The sequence below is a fragment of the Marmota flaviventris genome, chromosome 11 (assembly GCF_047511675.1).
Source record: "Marmota flaviventris isolate mMarFla1 chromosome 11, mMarFla1.hap1, whole genome shotgun sequence".
Lineage (NCBI taxonomy): Eukaryota > Metazoa > Chordata > Mammalia > Rodentia > Sciuridae > Marmota > Marmota flaviventris.
The window spans coordinates 57,661,478-57,682,748 of NC_092508.1; the positions used below are offsets into that span (position 1 = coordinate 57,661,478).

General features: G+C 36.4%; 1 protein-coding gene across 3 annotated transcripts in view; it reads left to right on the plus strand.

The window, feature by feature from the left end:
- Window positions 1-21,271, plus strand: part of Chn1 (chimerin 1) — a 174,372-nt gene that overhangs the window by 135,327 nt on the left and 17,774 nt on the right. For all 3 annotated transcript variants that reach the window (XM_071619377.1, XM_071619378.1, XM_071619379.1), the window contains one exon: window positions 15,595-15,679. In XM_071619377.1, the coding sequence (XP_071475478.1) occupies window positions 15,595-15,679 (85 nt within the window). The remainder of the gene's footprint in view (window positions 1-15,594; window positions 15,680-21,271) is intronic.

Sequence of the window (21,271 nt, forward strand, 5' to 3'; positions counted from 1 at the left end):
TGCACCCAGCCCTCCTGGCCTGTAGACCAGTTCTGCTGTTTGACAACCTGAAGGGTAGCAGGAACCAGCAGTTCTGCTCAAAGTTGTCTTTCCTTTCTCTCCAGTGTCACAGGCAAAGCCAGGCCCACTGGTCTTTCATTTGATTCACATTTGAGAATAAGTTCAAAAGGAATCAACAAATAAAAATAAAGCATTTTGTTTGTTTCCTTTTATCCCCCAGTGCTGGGGTGAGCCCAAGGCCTTATGCAGGCTAGGCACTACATCCCCAGCCCTAAAAATAGTTTTTAAATTAATCATGGAGTTAACACTATATGATCTGTAAATTCCCATTACAGCTCTAAAATGCTCTGATTGAATTATATTGAGACACATTAGATTTGTTCTAAATATTTTGTTTTTCATAATTAAAATTTTATTTAGGTCCATATGGGGAAAATTTTTCAATATGTTGATTTGAAAAGCAACTAAAACTGTGTACAAAATAAGATTATTTTAAAACTGGTTATATTAAACAACAGTGAAATATATTCAAGGAACATGCCTGTTCACTTTCTTTGTATTACACCCACCAACCATCACAAAGCCTTTTCCTTTCCCCCATTCTTCCTTACCTTTCCCCATATCTAGTAAAATGTGTGTATCTAGTAGAAGCTCAAGAAACATTTGTTGAATGACTAAATGGGTACATGGTATGGTATGGTAGAACTGTTGTTATTTTGAAACCACTTTCATGATAGCAGGAAATTTAATACAAAAATAGATTCTGCTAATGATCTTAAGATCTGTATTGTATTTTTAAAATCAGATTTCTGTGTTTTTAAAATGCCATGAAATTCAAGATCCCCATGTTATCTCGTATTTAACTAGAGAATCTCTGTGCACATAATGCTCAGCAATTTGAATATTGTTATGAATTAAGTAATGTAAAAGAAGATCCATACAACATTACAGAATGGAAAAGGCAACCTGGGATGCCTCATTAAGCTTCTGTAATAATGTCACTCTTCATTTCTGGATGTGAACATGGAGTATCAACATAAGCACTTTGAAGGGATAAGTAATATTTTTCTCCAAGTAAGAGGTTAAATGGAATTATATATATTTCCATTATATACACACACTCTCTCTCTTCCTAGTTTTGAATGTGGGCCACTTGTAAGAGAAGACAGAAATAGCAAAAATAAGTGCTTAGCATGGGTTCTCTCTGCCTAGGGCAGTCAGACATGGAAAGGGCTGATGAAGAGAAACTGGGAGACTGAACAAGATCATCTGTAAGATCCCTGTGAGCACTGCATTTCTGTTGCTGTCTGGTATAGTGCTTATCAGCTGCTGTGGAAGCCAGATGGGGAACAGATATACTGTACCTTTTACTTCTGCCTGTGCTGTTTGTGAGGAGGACCACAGGGACTCATTGTGCACTTCCCATGGGTGCTCAGCCTCACCCTCCTGTCCTTCTGATGGTTTGTAATGCTGATGAGGAACTGGCTGTGGCACCTCTAGGGTCAATCTGGATCATTACCTACCCCTAATAATCCAGAAAGGCACATCACAAAGCTCCTGTTAGTTTGCACATAGTTGCATTCTACTTCTTCACAGCCATTTCGTAGGATATAGGATTTAAGTTGCTTTATTTCACTGAGGAGAAACCCACAATGTTATTTTCATGTTATTACTCTCAAGATGTTTTATAATCTGTCTTCATTCCCCAGTTTCACAGTATTACTTCTCTCTGTGATACTGCATTGCCAATACAGATTACCATTTGTAAAACTACATACCAGTATCTTTTAGTTTCCTTCCATTCAAGTTTGCTAGTATTTCATTTTTAAAATATTTTAACTGGACATGTTTTGAAAACACTTTCCTTTCCAGTCTCTTGGTCTGTAGAAGTCCCTACCCATGTCTATGTGGGCCCAGAAAAAATACTCTTAATATACATGTTATGTTACTGGAGGACATAATAACTAAATCTTTTTTTTTTTGGGGGGGGGGGGGGTGGGAATCCCATTAACAGTGTTGAAACATCTTGTCCACATGATCTCTCTAATCTAAAAGCTGTTTTGGCTTTCCTGGCATGTTTTCTCCATTTCCTCATTACTCATCCCTCAAGTATTTACTGAGCAACTCTTATGTGCATACCAATCTGCTAGACATAGAAAGGGGATAAGTAGTATGTAACACATGATCCTCGACCTTGAACATACACAAACTAAAAAAGAAAGCAAATATCAATACAGTGAGAAGGATGAGGAGAACATAATAGTATTATTCATGACAAATAAAATTAAAGGTGTTTTAACTGCCAGTTTTGATGTGTAAGTAATAATGCTGTATTCTTCGTGGTTCAGTATGCCATATACAAATATGTTAAATGGTTGTCACCTAAAATGACATCTTTTCTTGAAACTATTTGATAGCAGAAATAAGAATGCAGGGGCTGGGGATGTGGCTCAAGCGGTAGCGCACTCACCTGGCATGCGTGCGGCCCGGGTTCGATCCTCAGCACCACATACAAATAAAGATGTTGTGTCCACCGAGAACTAAAAAATAAATATTAAAATTCTCATTCATTCTCTCTCTCTCTCTCTCTCTCTCTCTCTCTCTCTCTCTCTCTCTTTTTTTAAAAAAAAGAAAGAAATAAGAATGCGGGGCAGGAGATGTAGCTCAATGATGAAGATCTTGCCTGGCATGCACAAGGAATGGGTTCAATTCCCAGCACGATGTGCACACAAAGTATACAACTTGTAATAATAGAGTAGGGTTCTTCCCCCTATACTAAAAACATTGAACATGAGATCTACCCCCCCCCCAAAACGTAAGTGTTCAACACAGTATTCTTAACTAAAGTCACAGTGTAGTACAGCAGATATCCAGAGCTTGTTCATTTTGTATAACAAACTCTAAACACATTGAACAGCGCCCATCATTTTCCCCTCCTCTTGGGCCCTGGCAAGCATTCTCTTTGTTTCTGAGAATTAGACTGTTTTAGATTCCTCATATGAGTGGACATGTAGTTTTTGTCCTTATGTGATGAGCTTATTTCACTTCACAAAATATCCTCCAGGTTCATCCTTATTTCATGTAGAACAAGAATTCCTTCTTTTTTCAGACTGAATAAATATTCCATTGCCTGCATATATCACATTTTCTTTATTCATCCATCAATGAACATTTAGGTTATTTTCATAGCTTGGCTGTTGTGAATAATGCTGCCTTTAACACACAGTGCAGATAACTCTTTGAGATTCTGATTTCAGTCCTTTTATATTTATATACCCAGAAGTAGAGCTGCTGGATCATGAGGTAGCTCTATTTTTAATTTTTCAAGCAGTCTCCATACTGTTTTCTGTAGCAACTATACCCTTTTACATTCCCACAAACACTTCAAGGATTCCAGTTTCTACACATCTTCACCAACACTTGTTATTTTGTTTGTTGTATATTTTTTATAACAGCCATTCTAACTGGTATGAGGTGATATCCCATTGTAGTTTTTAATTTACATTTTCCTGATAACTAATGATATTATACATTCATTTCCTATGCCTGTTGGCCATATTCTTTAGATAACTATTTATTCAAGTCCTTTGCCCTTTTCTTTTTGTTTTTGGAGATAAAGTCTAACTGTGTTATCCTTGAACCCCTTGGATCCTTAAGTGATTCTCTCAACTCAGCTTTATGAGTGTCTGAGACTACAGGCACATACCACCATGCCCAGTTTTGACAATTTTGTAGGAGAATTATTTCTTGGTTTTGTTATTGAGTTATAGGAGTTCCTTATATATTTTGGACATTCACTTCCTAATGGGTGTGTGATTTACAGATATTTTCTCTGATTTTATAGGTGACCTTACTCCATTGATTGCTTCCTTTACTGGATAGAAGCTTTTAAGTTTGCTGTAGTCCCATTTATTTTTGTTTTTGTTCTTTTAAAATGTGAGTAGATTTGTAAGTTTTTCTGATCAGGAGACTGTTAGTAGAACTTACAAGGTATTTGATTTATTTTGGGGAACTAAAACACCAAATAAGATAAACATTTTAGGGAAGGAAAAAAAAAAAAGGAAGAATCTAATGGCTACCCTTGAAACCAAGATTTGGTTCAATCCCTGATACCCCCAAAAAAATCATTTCAGTAGTTAATGATAAGGGGTGCTGGGTCTTAAGAATCTTAGTGATTTTTAAGTATTCTCGCCACATAAGGTATAATAAGTATGTGAAATCATACATATGTAAATAGCTCAATTTAGCCATTCTACAATGTGTATGTAGTTCAAAATATGTTGTACATGATAAATATGTACAATTTTTATTTGTCAATTAAAAATTTCAAAGAAATTTATAAGTTACTCCTAGAATTCTGTTCTCTTTAGTTTATGGGTCCACATTACAAGGATGAGTTTTTTCCTATTTTGGGTACACATTGGTACTTTAACGGCTAACTTTGTAGTCTGTTGTATCACATATTCATTCTCCTCTTCCAGATTCAACTGAGGATTGGGTCTTATTTTATTTTACTGATTTTTAAGCTAATAGGAGAAATACATATGTTATATTTTATATCTCTAGTTTCAAACCTTGTTTAATCAGCAGATTATACTGTCATAGTTCCTTGACTCTCTGTGTCAGCTTTCCCTAGAAGACCAAAAGAGTCTTTCATTAGAGGCAAGGCCTACCATGACTTTAATAAGGTAGTCAAAGAGTATGTTTACATGCAAAAATGGATGGAACTCAAGAGCATCATGTTAAGTGAAATAAGCCAAACTCAAAAGTTAAGGGTCATATTTCTCATATGTAGAAGCTGGAGAGAAAAAAGGAATCATAGAAACAGAAGGGTGACCAGTAGAATGCAGGAAGGGGACCAGGAGATGGAGGAAGGGAAGTACTAAGGGATGAAATTAATCAACTTAAATTGTTACATCATGTGCATGTACAAATATATTAAAAAAATGAATCCCACTGTTATGTATAGTGATAATGCACCAATAAAAATTTTAAATAAAATGGGAATAACTGAAAAAGAGTATTATACATCCTAACATCTTACTTTGTTTTGTCTATATTATCAGGTTCCCCGTATCTCATTAAACTCAGCATCATCATTCAACATTCATTGTGTAATGGTGCTTGACACACAAAAAAATCATAGTTTTCATTAGAGAAGCCAGGGGGCAGAAAGAAAGAGACAGTCATATACAAATGAAATGAAATCTCATTTTTAAAATAAGACATTGGCTTTTCTAGCTGGATACCGTAGCATACACCTATAATCCCAGCTGCCTGGGAGGCTGAGGCAGGAGGATCACAAGTTCAAGGCCAGCTTGGAAAACTTATCAAGACCCTGTCTCAAAATAAAAAATAAAAAGGGCTGGTATGTAATTCAGAGTTAGAGCAACTTGTGTGAGATTTGATCCCGAGTTCTGGGACGGGGGGAAAAAAGATACTGGCTTTTCTTTTTAAAATGTTATACCACAAAACAGTTAGTAGCTGAAAAGCCATTAAACTATTTTTTTTTTTTAATAAACACTATATCATTCAGGGCTTTTTAGGTTTTCTTGTCTCTCCTCATAAGAGTCTTCTGAACATAATAAGATTGGAGACCTATAAAGGGCCAGGGTGTTAGCCCAGTGGTGTTATACTTCTGAAGAACCCTTCTTCAGGGGGCCAGGGTTGTAGTTCAGTGGTAGAATACTTGCCTAGCACATGGGAGGCACTGGGTTTCGTCCTAGCAACCACATAAAAGTAAGCAAACAAACAAATAAAATAAAGGTATGTGTCTATCTAGAAAACCCTGCATCATCAACTGTTTACTTTCTACATTTTTATTTTCTTTGGAGAGCAAAAATAGTATGTTTTGTACAGTGCTAACCAGATTTAAATAAAAAGAATACATCTAGTTTTTGGTCCACGGGAGGCAGAGGCTTCTTGTCATATTAGGTGACCATCTCCAGGGGTTGTATTAGAGATGCTGTTTGGGCTATCCATGTGAATCAGTTTGCCTGAATCTGGCCTAAAATGTCAGGTTCACTTGTTCTCTTTTTTTAGAACTATCTCTGTTTGGAGCTCTTACACATGGCACAGCCCTGATCTCTGCATACTTAGTAAACATGCCCTTGTTCATAAAGAGAAGTCCATCTCTGCTAGTTTGCTTTACTCGTTTTGAGAGCTCATTGTTCCACTAATATATGACATTGCTTCAGAGAGAGAGAGAATTTTAATCTATTTAGAACCCATGAATGATATTTAACATTTGGGAGACTTTCATTGCAAATGTCAGAAGGCCTGACCCATGCTAACTAAGGCAAAAAGAGAATTTATTGTATCACACAGTAGGAATAGTCCAGCATTAATTGAAAATATCCATCAACTCGGGGTCTTAAAATACTCCCAGAATCCTGTCTCCCAACTCTCTATTTTTAGATTACCTCTTATGACAGACAGAGTCTCCAGCTCTGTCTCCTCCCAGATTCCAGTCCACTGCAAAGAGACTATTTGTTCAGGTTCTGGGCTTAGCAGTCATTCATCTAGTTATATCACGTGCCTGTTTCTGCACCAGTAGCTCCAGTCAGGACAGTGGAATGTGCTGATTGGCTTAGATCTAGGTTATATATTTACATTAAATATGGAAGTTTCTAAGGCCAACAATGAGAATGAAGGAAGATGTAATTAAAATTTACATACACCTAATAACAGGTTCAAAATACATAAAGCAACAACTGAACTAACAGTGAAATAGACAAGTCCAAATAAAGCATGTGAATATACAAAAAAAGAAAGAAATAGACAAGTCCATAGTTATTGCTAGAAGGTTCAACATTTCTGTCAGTGATAGAATAGGTTAAAAATTAGTAGGATATAGAAGACTTAAACAACAGTATCAACCAATTTGACCTTATTAGTATTTATAGAATGTTCTACTCAATAAAATCATATTATACATATTTTTCAAGTAATGGTAGATGCACTAAATAGACAGTATTCTGGGCCATAAAACAAGTATCAATAAATATAAAAACATTGGAATCAAATAAAACCTATCCTCTTACAATTAAATATTAAATAAGTATCTGAAAATTTTCTAAGTATGGTGTACTTAGAAATTAAATAGTATATTGCTCAATAACATGAATTAAAGAAGAAATTATAAGAAACATTAGAAAATATTTCTGAGAAGAAAAATATTAAAATTTGTGGAATATGGTTTAAAGTATGGCTTATAGGGAAGTTTATACTGTTGAATGCTTACATTAGAAAAAGAGGGAAAAAATCTTAAATTGGTGAACTAAGCTTCCACCTTAAAAGACTAGAAAAAGAACCAATTAGACCAAGTAATGGAAGGAAAGAAACATTAAAGAGCAGCAATCAGTGACATAGGAAAAGAAAAAATAACAAAAACAGAAAAATCAGGATCTCTTTTACTAAGACTTTTAAGAGGATTTTAACCACATATTTTGTGTAGATTTGGGGTTTTTTTTGGGGGGGGGCAGGTTGTTGTTGTTGTTTTGTTTTGTTTTTACAGTGCTAGGGATCAAAGCCAAACCTTCACTCATGCTAGGCATCACTCTACCACTGAGCTACATTCCAGCCCACATAGTTTGATAATTTCCTGTTTAGTGAAACCTGTTTCCTGGTGTCTTATAGAGATGCCTGCCTTCATGTTGTAATGTGTGTTGACAGTGCCTCTTTGGACAACGCTTCTACAACCAAGCCAAAGAGAAATTGACAGCTGATTGTGGAAATGTTAAAATAGTGCAGACTTGGCTTCAAGGAACTGTGGATCGCAAAGTAATGTGGATTAGTCTGAGACTTTTTTGTTTCTCCATGTTCAATTTACCTATTTGTAATGTAGTATAGAGGTCTTCTGTCACTTAGCTATTAATTGTAAGGTGCTTTTTATTGTCCAACCACCTGGTCCATTTATTTTCTTTTCCTATTATACCTACATAATATAACTTTAGAGGATTGGTATTTTGAGATATTGATTGACTGCGTTGATTTTTTTTTTTAACTACTGATATTTGAATGCAAGCTCATTCATCCAAGTAATGAAGCTGACTTTCAAAGAAATGTTTTAGGTTATGACATTTGATATTTTAAAGCCTTTAGTATGATTCAATTTAGAGGTAAAACTATTAGAAGAAAGGATTTTTTAAAAGAAATTAAAATTACAGGTTTTATAATACTTTAAACATCCATAGTTTGAAATGAAAAGTGTTCTGAATTTCCTGTTGTAATTATTATATTTTGTTATACAATCTGTACCTTGTCACATGATCCAAAAAAAAAAAATAGATAAAAGGATTGCTTTGAGAATTTTGATGTTTCTACTTCCTGAAGCCTGGGTTTCAATTGATGATACTGTCCCCAGCACCACCAAAAAAAGAAAAATCCACAGAAAAACAAAACACTCTAGTTCAAATTGATAACCATTCTTTCAGCTTAGAACAGAACACTGGCACCAGAAACCATGTCTGTCAGTGTTGTAGCGTTAATATGGTTGTATATGATTCTGAGCCAGTTCACTATCTGTGGCCCACTTATAACCTCACTGTGTTTGTGCTGCAGCAACTCGGCTTTAACTGTGGAGGTATTTCTCCTTCACTGGCATAGCATTGCCTGGGGGAATGGATAGATCATGAAGGACTTCATTAAATAAACAAACAAATAAATAAATAAACTCTATAAGTAAGACCCTATATCAAATTATAGTGGATGCATTCTCATGAGTAGAATTGATAATTCATTATTTATCTACATGTTTATTTAAAGTAGTAGTGTTTCATACATCATTTAATAAAGAACATTTTCAAAATGTTCTTCATGTGGAAGGAGAACCACACTACTATATTGCCCTAATAATTGCCATGCTGGTATAGTAACACCAGTGTTATTATAGTCTGGCCAATATTATATCAAATTTTCCCTGTAATTACTTCTCATAGCTCAGGACTTCATTTATTTGTGGTATGGCCAATGGAAGTCCAGTAGGCTTTTAAAGCATTTCCCTCAATTTTGAACTGTTTTCTCACTCTTGAAACATTAGATCACCAATTTTCTGTTATTTGTCATCCTGATCAAAGTGATGCTTCTGGCTGTGTTAACTTGCACAGTTAAGTATGTGCCTTACAGAGACCCGCGAATCCTCCCCTGTATGATCATCTCCTAGCAGCTCCTCACAGAAGGTGACAGTGCTTGGGCCCTGCTCCAGCCGTCCAGCGTCTTCACTTCTCACCACTCCTCGCCACTGACTGTGCTCCTCCTCCTATTCCCAGCACCTGCAGTTCCAACCATTGCCTAAAGCTATGCTTCAGCAAGTACTTGGCACAGTTCTTCCTTTCCTGCCGTGGTCACCATGTTACACCCCCATTTCATCAGAATGGCCAGCATAATATCAATGCTGGTGACTTAACTCTACTTAACCTCACTGTGTTTGCTATAGATTTTTCTCAAGAGTTACAGCCAGTAGTCTTGATTAAATTTAACTAAACAACAGGCAGGAAGATATCACCTTGCTACAAAGACACTCCTATTTAAGTACTCTTCCCACATTTTTTGCATGACCTCTTACACAATTTCATGCATTTTTCATATCATATGAATCAAAAAGTTTAAAACCATCTGGAAAGACTGCCTTTGGTCACTTAAAAGAGTGCATCCTGGTTGCCCTAAAGATAAAAATGGGGGTGGGAGGGTCTTTCCTGCCCAGCTCTCTGCTACCTACCTTCCTTTAGTTTTGATTTTGATCATCTGTTCTCTCTCTTCGTGGCCCAATACCATGTTGGAGAACCAACACAACTAAGCTGCAGCTGAAATGTCATTGCCACCTTTCCAAGCAGAGTTTCCCGGCCCCTACATGTTCTTATGTCCAACACCATGATTTACACTTGCAGCAAGCTTTGCAAGCATATTCCGTTGCTGTTGCATTTATTCCTATTTCTCAAGGGAGGGTGTTTGGTTTGGAGGGATAATGAAGACAATCCTGAATTTATCTTTCCATAGCATGGATTTTTTTTTTTCTGTTTCCCTTATTGGCATTCAAACTGGAGGTGTGAATGCTATAAACGTGATGAGTACCAAGTGCTTTAGTTTCTTTATATAACCCAGGATTTTGGTCAGCAGACTCAATTGAGAATAGCTGCAGTTTTTACCAAGGTCAGTGCTCAGGAGATGTGACACTGGCCTGTGTCCTTGAGCCCCTAAATATCCCATCCACCTCATACCCTGTTCTTTTCAGCCTGGTTCTGACCAGTGCCATCACTGATTGGACTCTATTCAGTAATCTAGTCTTTCTTATGAATTAATAGTTATTACATGGAAAGGAGTTGTTTCAGGCAAAAAGCAATCCCAAGTGCCATGATAATAAAGTTGTATTTTTTTTCTTTTTTTTTTTAAAGTTGTGTATTTTTTCCAGTTGCAAAAAAGAGGAGATGGCTTTTAAACTAGTTGGTTATGTCCTTTGTTCATTAAGGTGTAATTCCTGCTGTATACTGTCACTTTCATTTGTCAAGGTAGCCTAGAAAAAATATCTGTGGCCCACTTATAAGATTGCTTTCTTTGGTACTGTCCCTGATTTCACTTACATTGTACATACTGGCATTGATTGCTCTTTTGAATTGTCTTAACAAAATACCCTCCCCAAAGCAAACCATTTTTGTAAATTGATGGAATGATTTGTTTAAATACCAGTAAGGAAAAAAATAGTGCCATCTACAAAGGACTTGGTCCTCTCCCACCTTCCAAAACCAGTGTGTCTTTAAAGTGGTACAGTCAATAACAAAAGCAGAGGTAGTTTCTGCTTGTAAGAAATAGTAATGACTTGGTGGAAGCAATAGAATAAAGTAAGATGCTGCTAGTGTCTCATTCATCACAAGATCACTGTCCATAAGCATTGGTTATAAGAAACACAGGCAAGGAGCCAATTCTTCATTGTTCAAAAGGCCTTTTAAGAGGCAGATGGAACATTTTCTTGGTTTACATCCAGTGCTAGCAAAATTCTGTTATTAGATTTTCTGGTCCACAACTAAGAAACTGTGATAGGAAAAGGGAAAAAAAGGAATATGAAAAAACTTACAGCCATGGAAAATGAGAAGTGAAGGGAAAACTAAAACAGATTTAGGGAAACACAAAAATTTAGGGCCTTTTATATTAAAAATACTGTAAAAATGACAAAATGATGAGTTTCTGTATCACACAATGCGTTTCCATTAGTTATGAATGTTGCAGTAGTTTTGATTCCCTGAGCGCTGACCAGATCTCTGATGGGCCTCTACTGTAGGTAGGCCATTCCGACCATTCCCTGGTAAGGTATCAAGTTTCAAGTCCAAATCCCCATACTCCATGTGACCCACTCCAGGCCTCCTTCCCCCTCTGTCCCACCTTCTCCTTTCTTAGCATCCTCCTAAGCAGAAAGAGTCTCTGAGGTGCAACAATAATTATATTTTGAATGCCCATTGTATTTTGAATCATTTTTAAAACAGGTAATTAAAATACAACCATATCTAGTAAACAAAATTATCAGCAAATGTCAGTGCCCACAGACTTGACTGCAGGAAATAACACCTGTTTCAATTGTGCTAGATACAGAATAACTAAAGAGCATTTTTTTTTTAATACTGGGGATTGAACTCAGGAGCACTTGACCACTGAACCACATCCCCAGTCCTATTTTGTATTTTATTTAGAGACAGGGTCTCCCTGAGTTGCTTGGCACCTCGCTTTTTGCTGAGGCTGGCTTCAAACTTGCAGTCAAGTTGTGCTGAGGATCGAACCCAGTGCCTCACACGTGTGAGGCAAGTGCTCTACCACTGAGCCACAACCCCAGCCCATAAAGCTATTTTTTAACTGACACTTACTTACACATATTTATGGGGTACAGTCTGCTATTTCAATACATTGTATAGTGTGTAATGATCAGATCATGGTAATGGCACATCCATCATCTCAAACGGTATCATTTCCTTGTGCTGGGAACATCAAAAACCTGTCTACTAGCTGTTTTGAAGTACACAATCTACTGTTGTCAACCGTGGTTACCCAGCTGTGCTATAGAACATTAGAAGTTTTTCCTCCTCTCCAGCTACACCCTTGTACCTGTTAATCATCCTGTATCTCCTCAACCCCTGGTAACCACAATTACCTCTTCTGTAAGATCAACTTTTCTATTGTTCCTCCATTGTACATGAGGACATGCAGTATTTGTTTGTTTGTTTGTTTTTTTCCTGACTTATTTCACTTAACACAATGTCCTCCAGATGGAAGAGCCAGTCTAAACTGTTAATTTGTGCAGTTGCTTTTTTTAAGATATCTTTCCTGAGTTGGTAAAGTATGTGACATCATTGATAATATAAAACTCAATATAAAATGAAACATTTTGATATAGCTCAAATATAGAGCAATTACCCTTTTTGTAAGTAATGTCACTTCACGCTTTCTTTTTTTAAAAAAAATATTTATTTTAGTTGTTGATGGACCTTTATTTTATTTATTTATATGTGGTGCTGAGAATCGAACCCAGTGCCTGAAACATGTAGGCAAGCGCTCTGCCACGGAGCCACCACCCCAGCCCACTTCATGCTTTCTTTAATGTTCTTGGCACTGGTGTAGTATGATTGTATTGTCAACTTTCCCCAGACTCTTCATTTGCTTCTAACAGAACTGACTTCCCAGTGCACACTCTCAGAGCTGGGGACCCCAGCACTCTTGCACAACCATTGTCTTTTCCCCCCAACTCTTCCTGTTCAGCACTAACGATACTTTCTGGATCCTGTCTCCATTTGACCCCTGGGAGCCTGCTTCATCAGTGACCTCCTCTTTCCCATTAATCCTCAATCAGCTGCACCCCCTCCCCCTTCATTCCACCATCCCCCTCCCCAATTCACTTCCAAACCTGTTCCTCTACTTTTGCATCTGTTAATATAGTCCTTCCCAATCATGGGCCCCCACACCCTCATTGTTAGACCTTGGGGGAATAAAGAAGACAAAAAAGCTACAATAAGCAAATTTATAAACTGCCCAGTGTCATGCATGGAGCCATAGAGGTCACAGAACAACAACAGTTCAAAAGAGGATCCAGTTAACTTTGTTATACAAATAGAAGTTTAGTAAACTTCTGGTGCTGCAAGGCCTATCTCTAGGACAGTTTCCTAAGAATTACATAAGTTGCCTTCTAAATAAATAAGAGGGGAAACAAACAAACAAACAAAAGCCACTAATGGCAAGATGCCTTTATTCTAAAAAAATAATAATTTAAAAAATTAAAAAGCTGTCCAAGCCAGGCTAGGTGCATGCCTGTAATCCCAGAGACTCGGAAGGCTAAGGTAGGAGAATTCCAAGTTCAAGGCCAGCCTCAGCAACTTAGTGAGACCCTGTCTCAAAATCAAAAATAAGAAGGACTGGGATTTAGGTCAGTGGTAAAGCACCCAGGGTTCAGTACCCACTACCACTCCCCTAAAAAGCTGATCAAGAATCAAATACATAAATAAAAATTTCCTAACAGTTGCTTTCTGTGATATGTATACAGCCTGCAATTAAAAAACATGGTTCCTGCAGATCATTAAAATCCTTTCTATAGTAAATGTAATATGAAGAAATGTTCTGTTGCTTTTCAGAATGCCACATTTGCCACTGTTTTCAGGAAGGTCATGAAGGAAGTGAATTTTCTAATAACTTCTCACTAGTCAATGCTGTTTGCCAAAAGACTTTTTGTTTAAGTAAAAACAAACAAAACACCATCTACTCTTATTTTCACTTCCCATTGTAACTTTCAGACAGTTTACATGAGATCACTGGCAGATGCAAAATAATTCTTGAGACTCTGTTTTTGTTTTTACTTCATTTGTATTCATCTTATGAAGTAAGTAATGCTGGTTTATCCTGAAATGTGGCCAGTTTGTATCCCAAAGACTTTCTCTAAAAGTAATTTTACAATTCTTTAATGATTCCATGACTATATAAGTTTTTGCATGAGTCAGTTCTACCTACTTCACATGTTACACTCGGATTGCACACTTTATCCAATTATATTCACTCTGAGAAACAGAGACAAGCACAGGAACATCACACAGAATATGACTATTGAACTTAGGCTCTGCTTCAGCAACTCCAGGAAATGCCTTCAATTTACAGACTTGGAACATCATTAACAATCCAGAAGCGAGCAATTGTGTCTGCATTCCTGACCTTTTTTCCATGAAAGACAGAAGGATTTATGGCTACTTCTCAAAATCAGCATAAAATTTTGTACTCGAGTTCACTTGGCACATTGTCACATACACCTACCTGGAATGAATTCTGGGTGATCCACTGCACCCTTATTTGGATATTTTGGCCAATAGCAGTATTTTGAATTCTGATAAACCATATTTCTTTCACTGATTCTTAATAAGTGTATTTTATTTTACATCTTAACATCCTGAAATTGGAATTTATCTTATCATGAGTGATTTGTAATTTAATTGGCATGTTTTTACTAAAGGTAAAATAATGGTACATTACATTTATGGCCTCTCAAGTTTGAAGAAATAAGATATATATAACCTACACACACCTTAGAATCACTTGGTTTCTAAGATCTAGTCAATAATATTAATATAACAATTATCAAAAAATGACAGTCTTAGCTGTGAATTGCATTATGTGCAGTAGCTGTTTGACAGATATTTATCACACTTTGTGATTTTCACTCTTACTCTTTCTGCAGGAGGAAATCATACATATAAGAAATTATCTTGAGTAAATTTATTGTGTTACCTGTTAGTTAATTCTTTGTACTTTCCTTTTTCATTTTTCTGTTATATTTTCAGTCAATGTGTGCTCAGAAATCTTTAATTGTTAGTGATATTATTCAAGATTTTTTTCTCTTATTCTTTAATGTTAGGGTTTGAATTCACTGCTTCCCTGTTCTAGCAAATTTTCACCAGAGTTAAACTAGAATACTTTCTTTTTCTGTATGTAAAAATCTGTATGTATCTTAGCATTTTTAAGATCCTTTCTGCTTTGGGAATTCCTTTCTTAGGGAAAAAAGAATCAAATTCAGTAAAACCTTTCTGAGCTGGCATGAGCAGTGAATAATCACTAAGAGTTTCTGATAAAATATTTTAGAAACTGCAGAAGCTATAGTTAAATTCTCTTTTCCAACATAAATGCTATGCATTTTAAACAGAAATTGTTCTTTTTGATCATTTTGTTGTGACCAGTCAAGGTCACCTTTACCATCTGTGACCCATCCTTATGAATCCAAGCATACTTAATATTTTCTTATCCTTCTTCATGTCATAGTACTCAGAAATGCCAGAATTTGTGTAACACATAGATGAGGCTGCTTGGATCTGAGGAGACTCTTTTTGGAAAATTCTATCATAAAAATTGTTTTCCACAGTAAATTGCAGAATGTTGGTTTGATTTAGCACCACTTCTAAAACAAAGAGGAATTCAAGCTCTGAAAAACATTGTAACTACTTACTAATTTCTCTCAACCAAAGTTCTTCTACATGTATTGCCTTTTCGGTACTAACTTGGCTTATATATCAGGGCTTTGATGTGAAAGTGTCTCCTCATCTGTGTGTTTCCTGTCTCCCCACTTCGCTTCTTCTTTTTCAGGTCCATACATTCAGAGGACCACACTGGTGTGAATACTGTGCCAACTTCATGTGGGGCCTCATTGCTCAGGGAGTGAAATGTGCAGGTAAGAGCGTTTCCCTCCTCTGAGGGAGTCAGTTGTGAAGTGATTTTCGAGGCTCTGGGAGATTCACCTATACCTACAACAGACTGGGTCCCTGTTCACTCCAGCACACATGTGGGTGGCTGCGATCTCAGGCCACCACTTTGGAAATTAAAATTTTATTTGCCCTTAACTGTCTTGCATTTGATGGGCAGAAGACTAGGAATCTAGTCTGGTATTAGTCCACTGAAGAGAGAGATGTTAGCTTGTTGAAAAAGCCCAATAAAAGGAGATAAAAGTAAGGCAGTTATATTTAATACTTGCCTTTGATGTTGTAGTAACTAAATTTATAAAAATGTTTTTTTAAAAAAGCAGTGTACCAGGACCCATGATTGTTGCCTTGGAAACTGAATCTTAAAGATAACTTGCTAAGCTGGATTGTCCTTACTGAATTTTTTGTTAAATCAAACCCTTAAAAAAAAGTCTGTGACTTTATCTTGAAAGATGGTTACCAAATTCTGAAAACCACTTAGTCACTAATATTTTATGTCATTTTGAAATCTTGAATATACCAAATTATTTTTGTAAAATATGACCATCATATTTTAGATTTGAGTTGAGAAGCTTTAAGATTTACACATATGCCCAATACAAGAGCACATTTTTAAGACTGCTTGAATCTGTGTTTTCCCAGATTACAATTCTAATTAACCCCAATAAATGTTATTTTCTTCATTCTGTTAACATATGTATATATGCACATATACATACACAATGAGGGATTTGTTGAAAAACTTTGTGAAATGAAGTAGTTATTGATATGTGAAACTTATTTGTATAGAACAAATATACTTAATATTGGCCATTTATTCAAACTACTCTGTATTCTAGCATAAGCTTTAAATGATCATCTAAATTTTAAGTATATAGTATTTGATCATCAAAGTTTCTTTTTACTATCTAATTTTTAAAACTAAAATATCTTCTTACATGTCTTTAAGCATAAAACTTTATGCTAAAAAAGTACACTAAAAGTAATTTATTTCAAAATGGTAACTGTAGTAACAGACTTACCACTGGAAATATCTCTATTTCTTTTGTGGCATGATTTTTAAGTGGAATATTTTTTGTTGTCCATTATGTGCAGAAATTTCTGAGGCCTGATTTTTCATATTTCTAAACATTTTCTTTGAATAGCAAAGTACAGTGTGCATTGCATGTGAACATCTCAAGTCACTCTTCTTTCCTAAACATCACTAGGGCTTAGTAAGTTTCCAGGCACACATCATTAGGCGGCCAGCTTAGGAAGCTCCCTGCTGTGGAGAGTGGGGTAAGAAGGGTGCAGATATAAACTTTGAACTGGGCAGATAGTCCATCAAGGCTCAGGGTCTAGTTTCAGAGAGTCCATGAGGAAAACCTCATTATTATGGCTGAGTTCTGGGGAGTCAGAATGAGGAGGCTTCCTTACAAAAGCTGTGCGTGTGCCTTTGACTGGAAGAGAACAGTGTGGAGCGGAAAGGGTTGATAAAGTATTAAGACAGTCTTCCTCCTGGTTTTCTAAAGGCAAGTGAACTAATCTTTCAAAAGCAAAAGTTGCCTGCTCAAGGAATAAGGGTCTCCATTAGCCTGGTTTGCTCTTTGAGACATCCTTAACCAGCTGACACTCCGCAACAGTTTCCTAAGCAATTCACGACCATCACTACCTTATAAGCTTTCCTTTCAGGACAGTAACAATGTGTGCCATTTATATCTCGAGAGAGTGAAGGCCATCTACATAGGCGTTCTGCGTCAGCCATCAGCAGAGAATTAGTACAACACATACATGAATAATCTGTGGTGATACACTACAATCCTGAATCATATTTGAAAGAATGTTTTGGAATATCTATCACAATAATAACTGTGGGAAAAGAGAATGACAGTGATCCAACCCCCTTCCCACAGCCACCCACACTCATAACCTCTGCCTCTTACTGGGAGTGAAGGGCAAGAATTGAAGGAAAAGCCTTGGAATTTTTCATCTTATTGTTGTTTTGGGGGACTTGAATAATAATATGTAATATAAGCACACTTTTTAAAATTCAGAGGTTGCCAGGCCTAGTGCACACTTGAAATCCCAGCAAATTCGGAGGCTAAGGCAGTGGGATCGCATGTTTGAAGTCAGACTCAGCAATTTAATGAGGCTCTGTCTCAAAAATAAAAAGAACTGGGAATGTAGCCCAGTGATAAAGCACCCCTGGGTTCAATCCCTGATACAAAAACAAAAACCTCAGAGGAGTCAAAAGATTTGAATTAGTTCTGTTTTCTTTGACAACTGATTACATTTGGATTGACAGTGGGATTCTTAGGTCTGAAGTGACTCTGAGACTCATCTGTCCTTTGAGCCATCTAAGTTATTTAAAACAACGCAAAGAATTAGGAATTTAAAGAGAGAACACACATTCACTATGGTAGGCATTGAATAAAGGTCCCCAAAGACTTCCTCTTCCTAATCCCTGGAACCTGTGCCCTTCAGGGCACAAGGAATTTTGCAGGTGAGACTAAATTAAGGATATTGAAATGACCTGGTTTGTCAGAGTGGGCCCAGTGTAATTACAGTCACAGTGTCTTAGTGAGGCAAGAGGACTGAGAGTCACAAAAAGGTGGTGTGTTCTGAGAAAAGAGAAAATGCTATCCAGGTGGCTCTGAAGATGGAGGAAGGGACCATAAACCAAGAAATGCAGGTGGTCTCCAGGAGATAGAAAAGGCAAGTGAAGCGACTGACTGTCCCCCTGAAGACTCCAAAGGAACAAAGGCCTGCTAACACCTTGATTTTAGGCCAGTGAAACTGATCTTGAACTTCCAGCCTCCAGAACTGAAGGGTAATAAATACCTGTTGTTTTAAGCCACTGATTTTTTAGCAATCTGTTATAGCAGCAATTGGAAACTAATACAACAGCCATTAAACATTGAAGACATTATAGCCAAAGAAAAATGGTAGAACTGCTGCCTGTCAAACAATAGGTGTATTTATCTGCTTTTGATCCCTAAGACATCTTGCTTTGTTCTGGTTCTTTTTCTTTTTCTGAACTGAGGACAGAATCCAGGGGTGTCTTACCACTGAGCTATATACCCAAGGTCTCACTAAGTTAGTTGCTGAGGGTCTCGCTGAGTTACTTCAGCTGGCCTCGAACTTTCTACCCTCCTGCCTCAGCCTCCTGAGTTGCTAGGATTACAGGCATGTCCTGTCATGCCCAGCTGTCAGGAATTTTTAAGGGAGTGTTGGCCAAAAGGTACAATTTTGAATCCTTCACACCCACACCTTTTTTCTTTTTTAAATATCATATAAAAGTATTGGGTGCTGTCCAAACCATCTGGTCTGCAGTATTGCTATAGGAATCACATTGAATCCAGTTACTTCTGTGACAGGCAAGCTGCCCTTTCAGGACTGAATGCTCAAGGCTTGCCACTAAGCACACTTCAGCCAAGGACAACTGAGGGAGCAACAGGGATGTTCGTGGAGATTCTAATCATTATATTGCATGATCTTTTCAAGACCCAGCAACACCAGGGTGATATAGGAGGCATAAACCATCTCCTCTGCCAAAGCCTCACTCTTGTAGTCTCCTGTAAGGTGGGTAAATTAATGTCTCACTGCAAGGGACTATCTGCAGAACTGATGTTCTTCTTGCTAAACTATTTATGACCCAAGAAGGTAGCCTTTAAAAAGTAAGACTCAAAGGATGGTCATTCAGATCAATTAGTTTCTCCCAGTTAGGGTTTTGTTTTGTTTTTCCTTTCTTTATAAAATGTAAGCTTACAGGTTAGAGTAATGTATCATTATTATATAATCACTGAGATTGTTGTCCCTTCCCAGAAAAGACCATTATTCCACCAGCATTCCTGAAATGCTTTTATTTTAGCCTTATCAGAATATTAACAATAAACTAAGAATGATGATCATTATTTTAAGTTTTGTTTTGTTTTCTTGGCGGTGCTGGGGATTGAACCCAGGACCTTAAGCATGCAAGGCAAGCACTCTACCAAGTGAGCTATATCCCCAGCCCCCGATCATTATTTTAAATCCAACATTTCAACTTAGCATTAGTTACTGAGATGGCTTCATATTTTCAGCGTATTCTTATCATTGCTGCCCCCAACAGAAATAGCAATTTTTTCCTAAAAATAAAACCTATTATTTCAAGTACACAAGACTTAATTTTTAGGTGGAAGAAAGACATAGTGATATTTTTTATTACATCTTTGATTATACTTCAGCACTGTTGTCCTTGTAAGTCAATGAGAATTTGGTAAGAATTAAGTTTCATGTAGCCCCTTTTTATTGAAAGCAATATTTTCATAAATATGTCAAAGAACAAGGCATTCCTCTTAATTTTGCTTATGAAAGTTCATTGCTTGTGATGCACATTTAAATATGAGCTATTCTACTTTTATGGGGTAAACATAAGAGATACATTTAAGAATAAAATTCATTAGCTTTAAGTGTAGCTCAATAGTAGAGTGCTTGCCTCGCATGTGCAAGACCCTGGGTTTTATATGCCCCCAAAAGTAAAATTTATTTGTAATTACTTAAAAATGAACAGGCATAGAAAAGAATAAATAATTATCCTTCCTTTCAAAACATACATTACCATAATTATTTTTTCCCTTAATCCTATCAGTAGAATGTAAATGATATCAGCAATTAACTTCAAAAAATAGGTCTCTATTCTAGATACGCATTATATATATGTATGTATGTATTAGAAATATCAGGCCCCAGAAAATAGGAAAAGAGCCTGATGTTAGTAGTCTGAGTAATTGAAACATTTGATTAAATGCAGAATAGGATGATTCAAATTTTTTATTCCTCCTTTCATATGTTTATTCTGTGCTTATTAACTTGAGAGATTGGGAGAGGGAAAATGTGGTTTAATGGTAACATAAAATAACCTGCCAAACCAAGAGATGCAACAAATGAAATCTTCTATGGACTTTCCCCCATTTATAGTGTAGAACTTCCCTGGAAGAAATGGAACTATATAGGAATTATATGAGTTTAATAAATAATTATGAAAACCAAATAAAATCTTAATGGCAAATGAAATATTGATATACTGCTAGCCCCTGCAGCAGCAGTTTTCAGGGCAGGCTCAAGACTGTTGTATTGCATTGTTAACTTAAGGATATAAAAAAAAAAAAAAAACGCTTTGTTTTAATGCTTTCTTCCTATCATGTGGTCTTCTAAAGGACTTCATCATATTCAACCTAGTCAAAAATTTGGCCTTGAAATTTATTGCTAAACTTGAGCATTATATATTTTCCCAGGGTTTTATATTATTCAAAGGAAAAGGAATATTAGTTCAGAAAACATTGCCCTTTTCCTTAAATACCTAAATCTGGGCTCAGTCATCTTACTTTATTCAGTTTTTACTGATTCACAAATAAGTTTAGGAGCCTGCTGATGTTTAAAATGAGAAATGTCTCCAAACATGTAAAGGAAAAAAGTTAATATCAGACTATTGTGCCACTCAGACGTTTTTATATGAATGCATCAAAATTTTGCTGTTTGACTTTCTACTGGATTTCCATTTACAGTTTATGCATAGGGAAAAAATATGACATAACAAAAATATA